Below are 18,062 nucleotides of genomic sequence, written 5' to 3'. Positions count from 1 at the left end.
GAACACAACACCGCCAAAAACATGAGACTCACTCAGAGACCCATCCCTGCAACTGTCATCACAGCTTGGCCTGCATATTCACAGGGTGCCTTGAAAAACAAACAACGAAAGCAGGCTGCTCAGGTTGCACAAAATGGCTATAGCGAGGAAACTGCAAGGACAAAGCCGTAAGCGTGATTTGTACTAGATGTTTTTTTTTGCCAGGATGAAAGTGGCTAACAAGAAAGAAAATAAGTTACAAAATGAATGAAACCCCAGAAAGGTCTCTCTGTGCTAGGTAGGTGTAAAACTGTCGCTATTATTGTAGATCAAATCTCACAGCTGTGATCTACAGGGACATTACATTATTCTCCACAGACAGGAAGCACTCCTCCCGCAGGAGAGGAGGGGTGGTGGTGGTGGGGGCATTACCATTAGCCAGGACTGTCTGCGCTGTCGAAGATTTCTTCTTTAATCAGCGGATCTGTTGGAATTAGTGGTCTGTCTGAACCCAAGGCCCCCACCGTCCCTGACAGCAGAGGGTGGTTTGTGTGTTTGTGTATGTGTGTGTGAGTGTTGGGGGGCTTTAACCGTGGGACCAGAGTGAAATCAGCTCGGCTCATAAACACAACCTTTGGCAAGCCTTGGGCACATGCAGCTTAGCATAATTCTAGAAATACCAGACGCTCTATGTGTGTGTGTGTGTGTGTGTGTGTGTGTGTGTGTGTGTGTGTGTGTGTGTGTGCGTGCGTGTGTGTGCGCTTGCGTGCATTGCGGTGCATTGGCAGCTTTCTCTCGTTGCCCTCTCCTCCATCTACCAAATAACAGTTCTGTAAAAATGGTAAATTTCCGAAGCAAATAAAAGTAACAATGTCTCCTTAAAATACGAGTTCGTACAAATTTGTGTGGATTATTATTTTGTTTGTTTACTGACTATTTACATTGATTTGTTTTAGACTTGGCTTAAACCCTTCTAAGCCTGAATAAACACGGTAAATGCAACGCAGTGCACAATGCATGGACATAATCTCAAGCTTAGCCAAACATAACTCCATATACAAAGTAGGAGCCAGATTATATATGCATTCATTTATAAATAACAGAGGTTTTGACATTTTATACCATATTTTAAGCCATATACTTACTACTTAGCATTAATTGTTGGTGTGTACTTCATTATTAACGCCAACATTTAGTCTTAAATATTAATGAAGATTAACCCTCATATTGTCTAACAACACTTAAGAGTTTATTTTATTACATTCAGCAACTTAACTACACATAATGATGGCACCTATCAATAACATATGTGATGGTGAATCAGTGGTGATGACCTTAGTATCAACATGTTTTGTTGAAATGACAAAACAGCATGTTTCTCAATCCAAGTATTACAAAGAGGGGGCCAGTCAGAGCCAAGTTTGCAAAGACATTTTTTGAGAGAGAGCTCTTGATACAAGGACAGACATGTGATTGAAAACATTTAAACCACATATACGTTGTTGACTGGGGTCCAGGAGTCTACACGTTCCACACCATATAGCCGATCTACAAGCTTGTATAAATCTGATATTTTTGCCTAATGTTCACCTACATGTCCAGAGTAGGGATATTAGGGTTCACTTGGTTAAGTAAGGAAGTGTTTTTAGGTTGTTGTTTTGTGTTGTTGTTTTGTTTAAATGTGATCTGTAACGTGTGAAGGGAAATCAATATTCATTCTACTTAAAAAAAAGGGTCTCATCATCAAAGTGCACTTTGACAGTATGTATGTTGGTATTGGTATAATGGCAATTTGGCGCAAGGAAAGATACAGCTTCACTGGCGATGTTTGCTAACCTTATGAAAAGGTGCAGAGAGGAGCAGATGGCAGTGGAACAATGTATAGCATAAGCTCTAGAGAAGTGAATGTGCTAGCTTGCCACAGCTATATTCCTTACATCTCTATTCTACATGTGAAATGCTTATGGGGGTTTATTATATAAGTTGTCTCATTGTGAGTTCTAGAGCAGTGTTTTTTTAAAGTGGGGGATGCAGCCCCCATGGGGCTGCCTGGGGGACCAATATGGAAAGAAGAAAAAAATAATAATAATAAGTATATCAAAATGTATTTTCAATTCAAACAATCTGAAGCATAATTCTTTCTTCTTCTCGGGGCCTACCGAACTTCCGTTTCTGTGACACACGGAAGCTTTCCCACCTGTCCGCAATACAGACACCCCAGAGCCGGAGGAGGCGTCTAGCTTTCTGTGTCTATGTTTGGGGACCCCTGTTCTAAAGCAGTGGTTCTCAACAGGGGTCCCCAAATTATTTTGGGGGGTCCAAAGATATTTAAATTAGTGTGCAACATTGTTTTCTCACTCAACAGTAAACCAACCAACATACAGTTTAAGGTCATAGACATAGAGAAAATAGCAGATCTACATGCTCACAACGTGAGCATGTGAATTTGCTATTAGATCATGTAGATCTGCTATTTTCACAATAGAACCGTGTTATACAAAATGTAATGCCTCAACTCTAAGTGCTCGTCAGGGTGGTGGGGGTCCCCAGTTAAAATATGATTATTTTGGGGGTTCCGGCCTGAACCCCTGTTCTAAAGGATGGCCTACCTGGACAGCTTGCAGAAGCCACACGAAGCGCTCCCTGACGTCCTCAAAGGGACACCGCTTGGAGAGCATGAGGAGGCGAGCCAAGATGTCATTCAGATCGCTGTTGGCGGGGCTTGACGCCGCAGGGGACGAGGGGGCCGAGGCTGGTATGGGACGGATGTCCTCCACTCTCCTCATCACGTCCTGGCGGATGTGCTCCATGGCTGCTTCTCTGGAGCTCGCATCACGGCTTCCCAGGCCGTCCCAACTCCCCAAGGGTTCCTGGTCCTGTGCATCCATCTCTGCTGTAGGCCTAATTCTTGTGATTTCTTGTGCTGGGCTAAAAAGTCAATAAATAAATAAATAAATAAATAAATAGCCAGAAATTAATGTTCCCAAACACATACATAGCCTGCAATGAATGTTCCCAAACAATTACATTCTACTCAAAACATTTCTCAATTATTAGAGCATCTTTCTTATTCTTACTATGTCGAATAATAGATTCTCAATACGATGTTCAGTGATGTTACTAGGTTTTCAATGTAATGGGTCCCGGGACCCACAGGTGGTCATTCAAATGGGTCCCAGAAAAGTTTTATGAGTCCTCACTATAAAGTTTCCGCGCGCAAAATGGCGTTGGACATCGGTGGAATCAAAACATTGACATTTCTATCGCCTGTTTAAGACTTTCTAAGTGGATTTTATTTGTGTTAACGTAGGGTAAAGTAGGATGCTTTCACCCATGAACAATGGTGGTGTCTGTGGACATTTTTTTTTTTCTTTTACCGCGACGCAGTAAATTATTTTAACATGGACTCCAATGGAGGCGCATCCCCGGGACCCCAGGACCATGACATGAATGAGTCCCTGGGTGACTTGAATGAGTTTTTGATGCGGGATGCGCACGTAATGACATCACTGGATGTTATATTGAGTGCGTGCGTGCGTGCGTGGCTGCGCGTGCGTGTGTCTCATGCATTTCAGCATGTCCTGACATGACACTGCAAGAATTTTGGGGATCTGATTTGGATATCTGGGCGAAAAATGATTGATTCTCAAAAAGATACAGTACGATTTTAGTTCACATTTTTGGTGTGCAATAAACAACTTGTAGAAGAAGGAAAAAAATCTAACAATTCATTTACCAGTGCAATTAAATTGAAGCTAATTATGACCTTTCTGCATTCTGCATGAGCATGCAATGCATTAAAGAGCATAAAATGGACTGGTGTACACTCCTTCAACGAGGCTATAAGCACAGCTGTGTGATTAAAAAATAAAAATACAAATGTGCTGCTAAGCCTGCCTGCACACTTAAACCCAAATGCTCCATTCAATCTCTCTCTCTCTCTCCTTGTTTCTCTCCCAGTCTCGTCTCAAGGCTTTCAGGCTGGTTGTGAAAGACACCGTAAAGAGAAGGGACCACTGCTGCGAATAAAATAATAAAAACCCCAAATAAAAACCTTTCACGACAGGTAAAAATCAAAGAGTGACATAATGAAATACTCACTTTAAACCACATTCTTTGCAGCAGGTCTTCGGGAATAGGACGTCTAGCCTCGGAACTCGTCCCTGGGCAGTGATGATAGGAGGCAACAACTTGTGGTAAAACATTTGATTGGCAGGACGAATACCCAATGACAATGTTCACGAGACATGGGGGGCGGTTCTATGCCGACATCGACGAATGGGTGTTCTTCGGGGCGTGGCAACGCGCCCAGTGGAAGGATTCATGGGATCTGGATTCTTCCGAAAATCCCTTCACAACATAAGTGGGCTTCATATCGAGCCCTTAAAAACTACACCTCCCGTCGCGCATTTCGCTGTTTGTCTGAAATCAGAGAGAGAGAGAGAGAGAGAGAGAGAGAGAGAGAGAGAGAGAGAGAGAGAGAGACACACACACACACACACACACACACACACACACACACACACACACACACACACACACACACACACACACACACACACACACACACACAATTCAATTCAATTCAAAGGAGCTTTATTGGCAGGAGAAAACATACGTTTACACACACACACACACACACACACACACACACACACACACACACACACAGAGGAGAGACAGTCAGAGACAGACAGACAGACAGACAGACAGACAGACAGACAGACAGACAGACAGAGAGAGATAGAGACATATCTACTGCATATACTGTGTTCTATTTGTCTGTCATTCAATGTTATATGAGATACTTCAATGGTTTCCAGTGGAAATAAGCTTAGTCTTCTCGTCTTTTCATGGATCTCCTTTTAGTAGACCTTGTACCAGTGAACTGTACCGTCATGAAACTGTACCTTTTCCTATGCAAACTTCTAATAAAGTCTTCAATCAATCAATCAAAGAGAGAGAGAGAGAGAGAGAGAGAGAGAGAGAGAGAGAGAGAGAGAGAGATGCAGTGCATGTAGGATATTATTATTAGGCTATTTTCTTTTTTCCATTCAGTACATGGTACAACATAGCTTGGCTGGTTGTTTTTATTGACAAACAACTTAATTGATAACGTTATTGGTCTCAATTAAATGGCTTCAATCAGGTTGGTTGGAATGGTTGCCAAAATGCCAAACCAGTAGATTCCACTGATTCTGACGTCTAGAGCAGGTGTGATGTATTATTCCATATTATTATACATACAGACAATGTTGGACAAAGAAGGCTACTAATACTCGACCCAGTAGGCCTACTTGAGTCAAATACTCCCAGTGAACTTCTACAAGTGAAAGTTTTAGTCTAATTTGTCTTTTAAAAGTACTTACTTTTAAAAGTAGCCTACTTACATTTCCTTTTATAATACATGTGCTTGGCTTTATTGAAACGTATAATTTTCAAAGACATCACAATAAGTGAGTGGTGCTATTTCTGAGTTCATTTCATTCCATTTCGTGCTTTGTGCCATCCCAAGATGTAGTAGGCCTGATGTTGCCTGACTGCGCCAGACATCTCACACCACACTACGTGGGGGGAGAGAGTCTGAAATTCCGGGCAGACAATCTATTTCGGCGGGGGGGGGGCTAAAGCCTATTGACGTCACACACACACACACACACACTGCACACACACACACACACACACGCGCGCGACGGCGACGTGGCGTGACATTGCAAAAATACGTTATTTCTCATAACATATTATATGTCTGCATGTTTACGTTAGTGCAAAATGGTATTAAAACGTGAAGAAACGGCACTATTTCATAGTTTATTAAAATAATACGAGTCAAGTCTGACTCCGCCATGACAGTTTTCACGGACCAATCAGAGTCCACTAGACTCTCACGTGGGCAGAGGACACCAATCAGAGTCCACGAGCGAGCTCTGTTTGGAGGGGGCTGGGACCGGAGCAGCCACACGTGCCCCAAGCATACAACCCTGATTGGCCCATTCAATGCGCCCGCTCTTTGGGCGCTTTCGAAATAGATTAAAATGTGTGCAGCTTCAGTCCACACTACAAACCACCCACCAGCAGGGGGGGGTGATGTGCGGACTGAAGTGTCAGGCTAGGCCTGATGTAGGCCAGGATTCAGAGCCCGGACAAAGCCAGATGTTGGAGCGAGCACTGCTCAGAAAATATCGAAATAGAGGATTTACAATCTCACAAAAAACAACACTATTGATTGATTGATTGATTGAATACTTTATTAGCAGTTTGCAACAACAACAGAAAAAAGCACAGGAAAAGTACAGTTCAATACAAGGTCAAGGTCTGCTAAGAGGATTTCAAACCCCAAAAAGCTTATACAGTCAATACAGTAGGTTGTTTCCATTGGGGTCCTTTGTAATGGGCTTGTAGATCTGCTATTTTCCACTATATTTGAAATGGGGCTTAAGTTATCCATCCATCCATCCATCTTCAACCACTTATCCGGAATCGGGTCGGGGGGGTAAATTCCAATTGGGATTTCCACAGTTCCCTATCCTGAGCAACTTCCTCCACTCCTTCCGGGAGTTTACCGAGGCATTCCCAGGCCAGTGCATAAGGCCAGTGTGGAGATATCCTTCCATCTGGTCTTTGGTCTGCCACGGGGTCTCCTCCCAGACAGTGGGACGTGCATCGAGGACCTTCCTAGGAAGGCGCTCGGGAGGCATCCGTATAGATGCCCGAACCACCTAAGCTGAATCCTTTCCAAGTGAAGGTGCAGAATTGAACTTCTCACCCTACCTGCCACCCTTCTGAGAAAACTCATTTTGGCCGTTTGTACCCGAGAGACCTTATACTTTCGATGGTGAGACCGTGACAGTAGGAACGAAGATTGCTCGGTTTTTAATTTATTATATATTGTTTTCCCTCCCTAGAAATGCTGTGGAGTAAAAAGTACAAATATATCTTTTCACTTTTTACATAGGCCTAGAGTAGGCCTTTACTTCAATAGCCTAATGCAAAGTCACATCAAGTATCTAAAACTACATAGTAAAGTAAAGTACAGATACTAAATATGTATTATACTTAATTACTGCGTAATTTTAAATACACAACATGTACCTAGTAGGTAGTAGCCTAACCAGTATCTACTGTAAACACAATATCACAAAACACTTCCAGACATAATTCATTTAGGCTCTTCACGCCCCCTGGTGGTGAGGACTGGAGGAGACGGTGCACAGGCGGAACCAGGAACCAGTGAGCGGTAAAGAACAAGAGGGAGAGGGAAATTCAAAGAGTGAGGACAAGGCAATGACGCGGCCAAGCAACAGAAAAATAAACTGTTGAAAATACGCTTGCAAGTGAAAACAAAAACAAACCAAAGACATCGTCGATCTTAACGAAACTCGGAGACTTGAGATATACTGTTTCGATCGTTTTGTTAAGTGTGCAGTCCGCTGTGCACTATGGAGACCTACCAAGATAAGGTAAAGCCGATAAGATCATGTTTAACCTCTGCTTCTCTCTCCTAATAGATTGTCATATGTTTTTGTTCCACTTTTCCATGTTAAACTGTTATGTGTTGTAAAATCATCCGTATTAAGAGACAAGAAGAATATGTTAGTTTGGCTTGTAGGCAGCTGGAATTTGGGGCCACCGTTTCTTGTTTTGAACGTTGCACTACAGACTACTGACTAGCTAGTGGCTAGTCTCCTAATTTAATGAAACCTGAGATTTTATTTCCTGTTGTAGAGACAGCCAGGGAGACCCGTACACTGTGGCTATGATTACTACCACAATATAAAACTTTAACCTTTTCTAACAAACAAAAAAGCTCAAAATCTCACTAACTGCACCTTCTGTTCTTCTTCTTCTAATTCTACTTGCAGATTTTAGACTCACCCTCTAAGGACAGTTACATTGGGAGTTACTACGATCCGCCCAACAGGATTACATTAACATCAAATGAAGAGGAAGCCCCTGTGTCCCCTTCCATCATCATGAGCCAACAGTGGCCCAGTCCAAGGGTCTCGCAAACTTCAACTGATCTTGACAGTAAAGGTATGGTTTATAGTTTATGTAAAACCTAGCCCTAGAATGGCTGATATTCTAAGTTGAAGCAAATAATTATTGAGCGAGTGAGTCACAGAGAGTGACTCACACACTCAATCATTGGCTAATGTAAAATCAAACTGGATCAGAAAAGAAACTTTGTTCATACCAATAGCTGACAACCTCCATGTTATATTGCTCTACACATGTCTAGCAGTGCAGGTTTGTTTGATTGATTTACCGTAATACTTTATTAACAGTTTGCAAAAAGTACACAGTTACAGTTATATAATGATGCTAAAAAAACACAAAAAGCCCCGAAGGCTTGTTTCCATTGTGGTCCTATAATTCCTAATACTCTCATACTAAATAGCTATTATAATGAGCAGGGTTGTCTTCATCTGGCGTTGTTTTACTCATCATCAGCCGTCATTGAGGCACTGAAGACGCTTCAAGAGAAGATTCGGCGATTGGAGTTGGAGAGGAAACAAGCAGAAATGAACGCCAATACGTTCTCGCTGGCTGCTCGTAATTATGAGCACGGCGCTGCCTCTACCACTACACAGAAGGAAGCTCCCTCGCCTGAGACGGACAACTCCGGCAAGAAAGGTAACATCCAGAATGTGGGTTATTTGATAGAATTGTATAAATTTATTTTTAGAGAGAGATTTTTGTCATTGTCTGGATGAATGTGTACAAAATGTATTCTCTGCAGATAAATATAATATTTTGAGTTTTTGCTTCTGAAGACATAATGCCAAATATGTCTTTAGATTCATGTGTTATGTGTAAACTGGTTGATTCTTTGATCTATATACTCTTTATGGGTGTGTGTGTTCAGAGCTAGACTCTCAGCTGCAGTCTGCAGAGGCTCGCTGTCAGGTCCTTGAGAAGCAGTTGGACTACATGAAGAAGATGGTGGAGAAGGCTGAAAAAGACAAGAATGCCCTAGCAGAGAAACAGGTGAATCATTGCACTGCAAAGCCAGAATTCACCACAAATCTTACTATAGACCTTTTTCTCCAGAGCGCTGCTGTGTTGCTGCGGTGTCGCTGTGCGAAGCGGTGCGGTATGACTGCTATGACTTGAGACTAAATTATTGATATCATATAAATGTTTTAAAATATTTATTAAGCAACATCTCCGTCACACACAACCTGCAATGTTATCAAGACATTGTTTTGAGTGTCGGTGAGCAACCAACCTTGTTAATAAGCCCTCTGTCTGTATATCTCTTCTTATTATGACCAACCCCATCCTCATGCAAGGCGTCACTTCAGAGGCAGCGACTGCTAACCAGCTCCGATATTCAAACACAAAGTGAGAAGCTGGAGAACCTCGAAAAGCAATGCCTGAGACTTAACGAAACTCAGGCTTCGGCAGAGGTAACATGAGAGCGCAGATGAGAATAACCCAAGCGTGTGATATATTTGGAGACATTGAAATCAAAAGTGAGTTCTGTTCTTTTTTAGAGGAAGATAGCTGTTCTGGAGGAGAGACTTCTGAAGGAAGAGCACGAGCGTAAGCTCCTGCAGGGGAAAGCAGATGAGGTTAGCGCATCTACACATACAGTATGAACACTCAGATCAGCACAAACGCTGAGGCTCTACTCTTGACACTAGTGTTGTGTGTTCTCAGCTGCAGAAGGAGTTGAACGTTAACCTTAACCTGCAACTGTGTCCGGATGATACTGAGCTCACGCCCAAGAAGAAAAAACCAACAGCGGCCTCAAGGGTATGTTAGTCCACCTCTGTTTTGAAAGAACAGATAATTAACAGTCCAAGATTATTGTTTGGGTGTAGCAGTGAAAATAACAGCCATCTCCTACCCCAGACTCCAAGTTCCACTAGAAGGCAAGGACCACCACCATCACCGAGTTACACCAAAGGGAACCGAATGCCCTTTGTCGCTGGAACGGTGAGCCAATACTACTTCTACTTGCAATACTATACTATAATACTTGCAATCTCTCGGGTGGCACAGTGGTAAAGTGCTTGCCCATCACCGCAGACTCTGTGGGTTTGAATCCCCTGCTATGTTTCCGGCTTTGTTGAAGCCAATACTACTTCTACTTGCAATACTATACTATAATACTTGCAATCTCTCGGGTGGCAGAGTGGTAAAGTGCCTCCCAATCACCGCAAACTCTGTGGGTTTGAAATCCCCTGCTGTGTTTCCGGCATTGTCGAGAGTCTATACGAATACAATTGGCTTGAGTTTGGCGGGGGGAGAGTGATATTTGTCACATTCTCTAAGCTTTCTCTTATCTTTCCACCGATCGTGTAGTCAACGAGTCCGAGCCATTCGGTCCACGCCAACCTGCAGAGCATCCTCCACATGATGAAGCACCACCAGCCCCAGTTGTGTGAGCAAGTGCAGTCTATGCGCAGGTCTGGCTTCGGAGCCAAGAAAAGCCTCCGCAAGGCCCTGTCTGCCTCCACCTCCGCCCCTCACGAACCTGCACCTGGGACTGAACAAGCAGCTCAGTCCCTGAGCTGTCTGTCCGACCTGCTCTTGGCCCTGCAAGACGAGCTAGGACAGATGAGCTTGTGAGTATGTCTTGTAGAAATAATTTGAAATAATTCATTTCTATGATGAGGTGGTTGTTTTTGCTGCTGGTCACATCCCTGTACAGACTATACTGTATGTGTGTGTGTGTGTGTGTGTGTGTGTAGCGAGCACCAGGAATTAGTGAGTCAGATAGACGTGACAGATCAACGCGTGCACAGAGAGGACCTGGAGAGAGAGCTGGAGGCTTTGGTCAAGAAGATGGAGGAGAAGTCTGCTCAGATCACAAAGCTCCGCAAACACCAGCAGACAGTATGCAGATTTCTATTCAGTGTTCCTCAGAAAACGTTCCTGCGATAAGTATTAGTGATGGCTTTAATTAGTTTATTGCATGAAGAGAATATAAGTTTTTAATTACAGCCAAGACATACAGTATGCCCAAACCTGTAGTGTATATCAGGCATTGACACTAAGGCTTGCCCACCTGCCCCCGCCCCAGCATGTAAATAAATAAAACTCTCGGGCAGGTTTGCTTTCAGGTTGCCCAACCGGGCAAATGCTCATTTGAGAGGGGACACAACTGTCTATAAACACAACACGACATATCTGTCTAAACACCTGAACGTGGCCACAGCACTCTGTCTTCTGGTCTGGGGAATGTAAAATAAGAGCATTGTTTAGCTATAATGTGCTGTTTTCACTGTTGCTACACTTAAAAATATAAAATAACAAGTGTGAACCCATGTCAATCATAGCTAATAGTTATCTAGGTGTTTGGATATAAATTGAGGTATGACATTTTTTATCGCACAGCCCCAGAAATTAAAAACGTGTTAAAAGGAACAGTAATTCAAATTTTACCTATCATTTTATAATGAATTATTTACTTTTCGATCAAGTGGGCTTGACCTTTGGGCAAGTAGAACATGACCTGTACTTGCCCGATGGGCACGTGTCAATGAGACCTTAGTGTTAACCCCTGTATATTTCCAAAAAATGTTTACCCCCTTTTCATCATCTATATTTTCGCAGGTCCAAAAACTGACGCAGAAAACCCAAGACGGTACCAAGAAGGCGAGTGACATCAGAGCACCTCTCCTGTCTCCTGTTAGGGCGAAGCGCCAGGAAAAGAGGGGCAGGGCGACACCCAGTAACCTGCAGCTTCTCAGAGAGACTCAGCAGTTCAACAGCAGGCTGAAACAGTATGACCTTTCCTGGGAGACGTAGGCGCTTTTGAAGGACCCCTCTGTGTGCGCAGGCTTTTATCCCAACACTGGTTGAAGCTACAAAAGACTCCCTATGTTCCCCCCATTCTGTTTCCTTTCCTCTCTCACTGAACAACAAAGGGTCTCAGGGAACAGGCAATTCTTCTTTTATATCTGAATACAGAGAGGCTTTGGGGATTAATCCCAAAGCCTTAATTGTGTGCCAAGGATGCAATCTGCTGACCAAGAGGATGAGTCATTAATTGAACACCTGCATGCACAAACAAACAGTCTTTTGTTACTGTAGGTATGGTGGTTAACCTTTGACTGTCTTGGCTGTGCAATGTTTTGAAAATGAATTTGCTTGCTGTATGGGACTCTGAAATGAGAATCGCTGGTTTGCTTGAATAATGGATTCTATTTTTAATATTTTTTGTGAAATATAAATGTTATTTTTACATGTTTTTGTTTCTTTGGCTCTACACAAAATTAAATTCATCGCATATGGCGATTGCCCATTTTTACTGCTGCTGAGTGAAATGTAAGACAAGAGCATGTCAATTGTCAAGAGTTTGTTTTATTATGTCAACCACTAGGTGGCAATAGAAGGTAATGAAGACAACCAGAGAACGCACATTTACTCATATCAGTGGGGAAGACACAGGCATAACTACAGGCTGCACAGCAAACACATGTATTCATGGATTAATTTTCTCCATTGACTTTATTACAAATTTAACTTTTCCAAAATATGGAGATTAGTGACATCATAGATGGCTGAACAGACCACACGAGACTGTCCATATATGGGCATTCCACGATATGGGCTTAATATTGATGATCAGGGATCTCTATATGGGCATGAAAGTGACAAGGACTGACAGATCTCCATATATGGCCATTCATTTATTGACTTGAATGGGGAAAATTGACGGAATTCATTTGCAAGTGTAACTCGCGTCAGGGTAACCTCACTTGCAATCTCCAACTGTATCGTTCTAATTTTTAAGCATTTTATCCATGTATGGGCATGTTACGTTTGTGACGTCTACCCACCAATTTTACAATGTTTTACAGCACTTTGGTTGTTTTTAAATGTACTTTGTAAATAATACCTTTGGGTGACTTTGACACTAGCCTTGTCTTGCCATTCCAATTTGGGGTTCATTGATGGATGTTGCATTTATGAAATGCGACCTACCACAAATATTTTAAGCCAATTATGAAAACAGTATGGAATGTTAAAACGACCCTGTTTGACGTTCTAATGTAATATTTTTCTGTGACAGTGACATTTGTTGTAGAGAACAAGAACAAACTAGAAAGATGCAATGGGAAATGGCAAGTGTGGTGGCCCTGATGCGAGTCACACTCGCAAATCTTACATTTGAATTTTCCCCATTCAAGTCAGTGGGGAAAATTAATTCACTAATAAATGAATGGCCATATATGGAGATCTTTGTCAGTCCATGTCCCTTTTATGCCCATATATGGAGATCCCTGACATCAATATCAAGCCATTATCTTTGAATGGCCATATATGGACATACTGTGTCAGTCTCATGTGGTCTGTCAGTCATCTCCATAATTGGGAAAATTAATTCAGCAAAACTGTGGGAAGAGTAGCACGGCAGAAAAAGGTTTATCTAGAAAGGTTATCTATGGAATAAAGACCTAGATAAGTACTTAGTCTGATTGCCCTGCAGGGGCAAAAAAATCAAACCTCGGTTCGAAGTGAATTTTTATTCTATGTGTTCTAGAGCTATGACATCTATGTTCTAGATCTATTCATTCTGTGTTCTAGATCTATACTTTCTATGTGCTTTCTTTAGTTCTATATTTTTATGGATTCTGAATGAATGATTGATTTTGTCTGGAGGGTCAAATTGCCATGTGAAGCTTGACCAATTCTCAATTCTGCATGCACGGGACATGTACGGGACAGACAAGGTCACTCCTTAGGAATCTATGGGAATCCTCAAAAAAACATGTACGGGACAGACAAAGCCACTCCTTGGAAGCGGCTTTCACCGCTTCAAAAATGATTTATCAGCTTCATTTTTATAGTGTCCCAGTTCCAACTTTCAACTGTCTGCTCCATTTCTCTCTCTCAGCACTTCTAACTTCACTTGTTTATTCTGTGTCCTGTATGAGTTCTCCTGATTGGATCAAATTGGTATCCCGACCTGAAGATCTATCTAGGGAATTTGACCCGTTACCCGAACAAACACTTTGTTGCCATGGGAATATAGAGCTATTTAACACTTAACAAAACAACAACCACAGCCTACAGCCCATTTTAATGTTTGTACTCTTGCCTGAGCTCCCATGTGTTTTTGTACGTTCCCTTCATATTGTAGATGCATATTTCATGGAGGATTTCCTTCAAGTAGTTCACAGGCTGCTTGGTGATGTCCACCAGGTCTTTGATGTTGTAGTATTGGTGCTTCTCAAAAGCAGAGAACAACATGTCCAACACCTGCTGCTTGTCAGCCCTGGCTCGTTTACCCTCTTCCTTTTTCTTCTTGTCATATTCACGATTGTAGGCGTGGTTGGCAACAGGTTTGTAGTTGTTGGTGACAGCTTTGTCCAACTGCAGAGATAGCCTCACAGGCCTAAAGTCCTCTTCAAGTTGTATCCTCATGTAGTTCTCATTGACGGCTGGTCTGCATTCTGCTCTCTGCAACACCACTCCCTCCAAAGCAATTCTATCGGAGGAAGTCTCAGTGAAGACAGCCAATGTCTGATCTCCCACCGACCGCATGGTGAATGGATGCTCACGAGGTGCAGACATTGAGGTGCTTCCTGTGCCATTAACTAGAGGCAGCTCGTCGGTCAAAGTGAAAGACATATCTGCTTTTCCTTGGTTCTTAACCATTCTGATCTTCCCGACCTCACCTCTCCCTGGCACCTTTGCCCATTGTTGAGCCAAATATTTTGGCACCTTTACAAGCCATACAACAGGTTTCCTTTTGGAAACAGCAGTTAAATCAACATCTAATTTCTCTGACATTTCTCAAATGTCCAGAGGTTAAGTCTCATTCTACAGAGGAGACAAGTCACACACACTTTAAAAGTAAAGTATCTATGATGTCAGTCTTAAGTCATCGATGACGCCAACTTGGGAGAGTTCGGAGATCTTCATATATGGTGTGTGTTTTGAACACACTTTGAAATGGGGAGAGAGCTGGAGAATGACACGTGGCAACGGTCGTCCGGATCGGGAATCGAACCAGCATGTAAAATTGCTACTCCAAAGGGACTGGTTTCTAGGGTTAGGACCCGCCGCAGTGGTGTCCGGTAAGAACTTAACCGAGATGCCTTGAATCGTATGAGAGGCTCTGAAGTCTTGCTGGGAGAACTAGCTGAGTATCTTGAGATGGTTGGAGGTGATGATAAGCTATATATAGGCTTCGGTGATCCTGGCCATAAGGGCTGAGTCGAGGAATGCTTCCCTCCCTGGTGAGAATTGCCCCTTTATATAGGGCTCGTTTGTGTATTGTATGACATCACGCCACATCATCAGCTGTGGACTCTGTGATGTCATCGTATCTCCATATATGGCCATCTCCGTATATGGAGATATAAGTCGTCCATGCCCAAGTATGGGCTGGTGAGGTCAGACTTTGTGTGATGCGTAGGTCATCTCCATATATGGAGATTCAACTTCAATGAGTAACCATAGCAAACTGTCAACTGCCCGTATGACGTGAGAGCAATTGAGAGCCTTCGCAACAGACGCCAATAGGCATCATAGCCTAGTATGTGGTATGCGCCTGGACAAGTAGTAGGCCAGCGGGCGCCCCTCCATCCACTTTCTTGATGCCAGTAGGAACTGCCCCTACTGGCATCTTGGCTCAGGGGTAGAGAACACGGAGGGTTCCCAGTTCGATCCCAGGCTCCCCCAGAGTGTCAGAGTCCTTGAGCAAGACTCTGAACCCCTAGTTGCTCCCGGTGAGGAGGTTTGTGCCTTGCGTGGTTTCCTCCGCCATCGGTGTATGAATGTGTGTGTCAATGGGTGAATGTAATCTCTGTAAAGCGCCTTGGATAAAGGCGCTATATAACTGCACAATTTACTATTTATCCCATCGTGTCACATTACAATATACAAGAAACCCTTGTGACACGACAGAAAATAAATAACGTGCAAAGTTAAGAGCTCTACAGCTGTGTGTGGTCAAATCATGTTGAACCAAAAGGGGAATGTAGAAGTATCGACTTGTATCTATGTATATCCACACCACACAACATTCTGCATCATGGGAGAAAACACCAGCTGAGTGTCATTATTACTCTGGACATACACTGTATCACTTTACTATCTGGCAAACATTGCTTGGCTCTGGTATTTTCACAGTGACTCACCTCTCACTGCATGGTCTAACACACAAGGTGAATGAACTAAGGTAGTGTATGAGAGACTGAATCCATTGCTTTGTCCCCCCTATATTAGATTACAGAGCGTGGCTGGACGCAGCAATCAGGTTAGCTCTGGTAAGTCAAGTAACCCCCCCCCCCCACACACACACATGCACTTCACCTTCACCCTCCTCCCACACACACGCCTCTTCTGTCCTGAACCACTCCATTCCCAACAACCCAGTCTGATTTCCAACATTGTCTCCAGCTCTCCCTGTGACAGTGAACAGCTGTGGTGTTCAGGGAGAAGCCTGGTCATTTCTGAGTGTATGCCAGGCATGTCACTCTGGGTCCCTTTTGTGCTGTGTGGGTATTGAATTGCATTGTAGGATTTCCTATTTCTACGAATAGTTTCACAAATTGATCAACTTATGTTCCGATTGTACTGTGTCATATTTGATTTATTTGAAAGGCAATGTAGATTATCAGTCAGGCTGACCGCAATATTTAGTTGAGGGCACATAAGACTAAAAATAGGACAACGATGCAGTCCATCAACAACTTTAACTGTCAACAGGACAGAGGCTAAATAGAGAGTGGTAGATTGTTTTTAATGGAAAGAGGGAAGGAGAGAGGGTGATTTTGTGGTTGTCTAAAAAGCCTTTTCTGAAATTCCCCTTTTCTGTTTCTGGGAAACCGTGCCCGTTGTGAACTCAAGGCCACTGACTGAACTGAAAGAAATAATAGTCAACACAAACACACACACACACCTCATTCAAGAATGTAGTATACATATACAGCCAACAGCATCATACTTGAGGGGAGTGTGTGTATACACACGCGCGCGCACACACACACACACACACACACACACACACACACACTTCCTCTGGAACCACTATTTTTTTTGCTACATAAGCAGGACTTGCTGTGACCTTGGGAACTTACCATGTATCCTGTTGGAGAGCAGCTTAGCGGGGACATTCTTCTGTATTGAGCCGACCGTCCATGTGCGCACAACACAGTAAAGAATGGTTGGTGGCCACATAACAATTCTTTATGCCATGGGTCTTCAACAGGGGGTCCGGGACCCCTAGGGGGTCCTCAGAGTTACTACAGGGGGTCCTCCATATCATTGAGTGATAGAAAGTTATTTTCTCCTTTTTAGGCTATATTAACCACTTGAACCCTAGTGTCCATATTCTAAGAACTTTAGACAAAAATAGCAGATCTACAAGCTCACACCGCCTCGTGAGCTTATAAATCGGCTATTTTCGTCAAGTTTAATAAGTACTGACGGTTCAACTGGTTAAATATCTGAAAACACAAATTGACATGAATCCAAAATACACTGATGATTGTGCTGTCAAACAATGAAACTATATGGAGGTTGTGGGGGTCCCAGCTTCATCTCTCTCTCAACTAAGGGGTCCTTGGCCTGAAAACGTTGAAGACCCCTGCTTTATGCTCTTTAATTATGACACTATTGCCAATATGATGACATTAAGATCAGGGTCCTGGATGTTTGCCTGTTGCCATGACAGATAATCTGGACTCTGTTTTCTCTTTAGTATCACTATCCTGTTGAGTGATAGTACTACATAGAAAAAAGGAAATGAGCCAAGTAAATCAGAAATGGATATCACCACAGCAGAACACAATAACAGAAGATGCTTTAAAAGTGAAATCCACATCACAATGCAGTGTATTTTTCCACTTGAAAATCTGTTATTTTCGGCAAAAGATTTATAATAAAGCTTCAAATTGACTTTTTCTGCAACTGAGAAAAAGATGATACAGCTTTGTAAATATGCATTATCTGCATACATGTGTGCAAGAAAACCAATCTACGTGTACTAAGAGGTTTTGGTCAAAAGGGCAGAAAATGAACTCCAACCATTGACTGTATTAATACTAAATTGGAACAATATCAGAAATACTTGCCTGGCAGTCTTAAAACATCCATGCCAAAATGCACACCAAAAG

General features: G+C 42.8%; 2 protein-coding genes across 2 annotated transcripts; one reads left to right on the top strand and one right to left on the bottom strand.

The window, feature by feature from the left end:
* Window positions 1-7,323: 7,323 nt before the first annotated feature.
* cep57l1 (centrosomal protein 57, like 1) lies at window positions 7,324-11,739 on the top strand (the record flags this gene model as incomplete). Its single annotated transcript, XM_080744968.1, has 11 exons — window positions 7,324-7,439; window positions 7,842-8,013; window positions 8,431-8,613; window positions 8,846-8,967; window positions 9,273-9,389; window positions 9,477-9,554; window positions 9,643-9,738; window positions 9,838-9,921; window positions 10,291-10,553; window positions 10,680-10,824; window positions 11,545-11,739. Exons 1-11 carry the CDS (start codon window positions 7,419-7,421, stop codon window positions 11,737-11,739), a joined length of 1,476 nt encoding a protein of 491 aa, XP_080601094.1. The 5' UTR covers window positions 7,324-7,418.
* Window positions 11,740-14,016: 2,277 nt separating this feature from the next.
* Window positions 14,017-14,730, bottom strand: LOC308301069 (general transcription factor IIF subunit 2-like; the record flags this gene model as incomplete). The annotated part of the gene is made up of 1 exon (XM_080744967.1): window positions 14,017-14,730. The coding sequence occupies one exon, from the start codon at window positions 14,728-14,730 to the stop codon at window positions 14,017-14,019; it is 714 nt and encodes a 237-aa protein (XP_080601093.1).
* Between the last annotated feature and the right edge of the window lie 3,332 nt (window positions 14,731-18,062).

Source organism: Nannobrachium achirus (assembly GCF_963921795.1).
Source record: "Nannobrachium achirus genome assembly, chromosome: 16".
Lineage (NCBI taxonomy): Eukaryota > Metazoa > Chordata > Actinopteri > Myctophiformes > Myctophidae > Nannobrachium > Nannobrachium achirus.
This window is presented reverse-complemented; position numbering and strand designations above follow the sequence as displayed.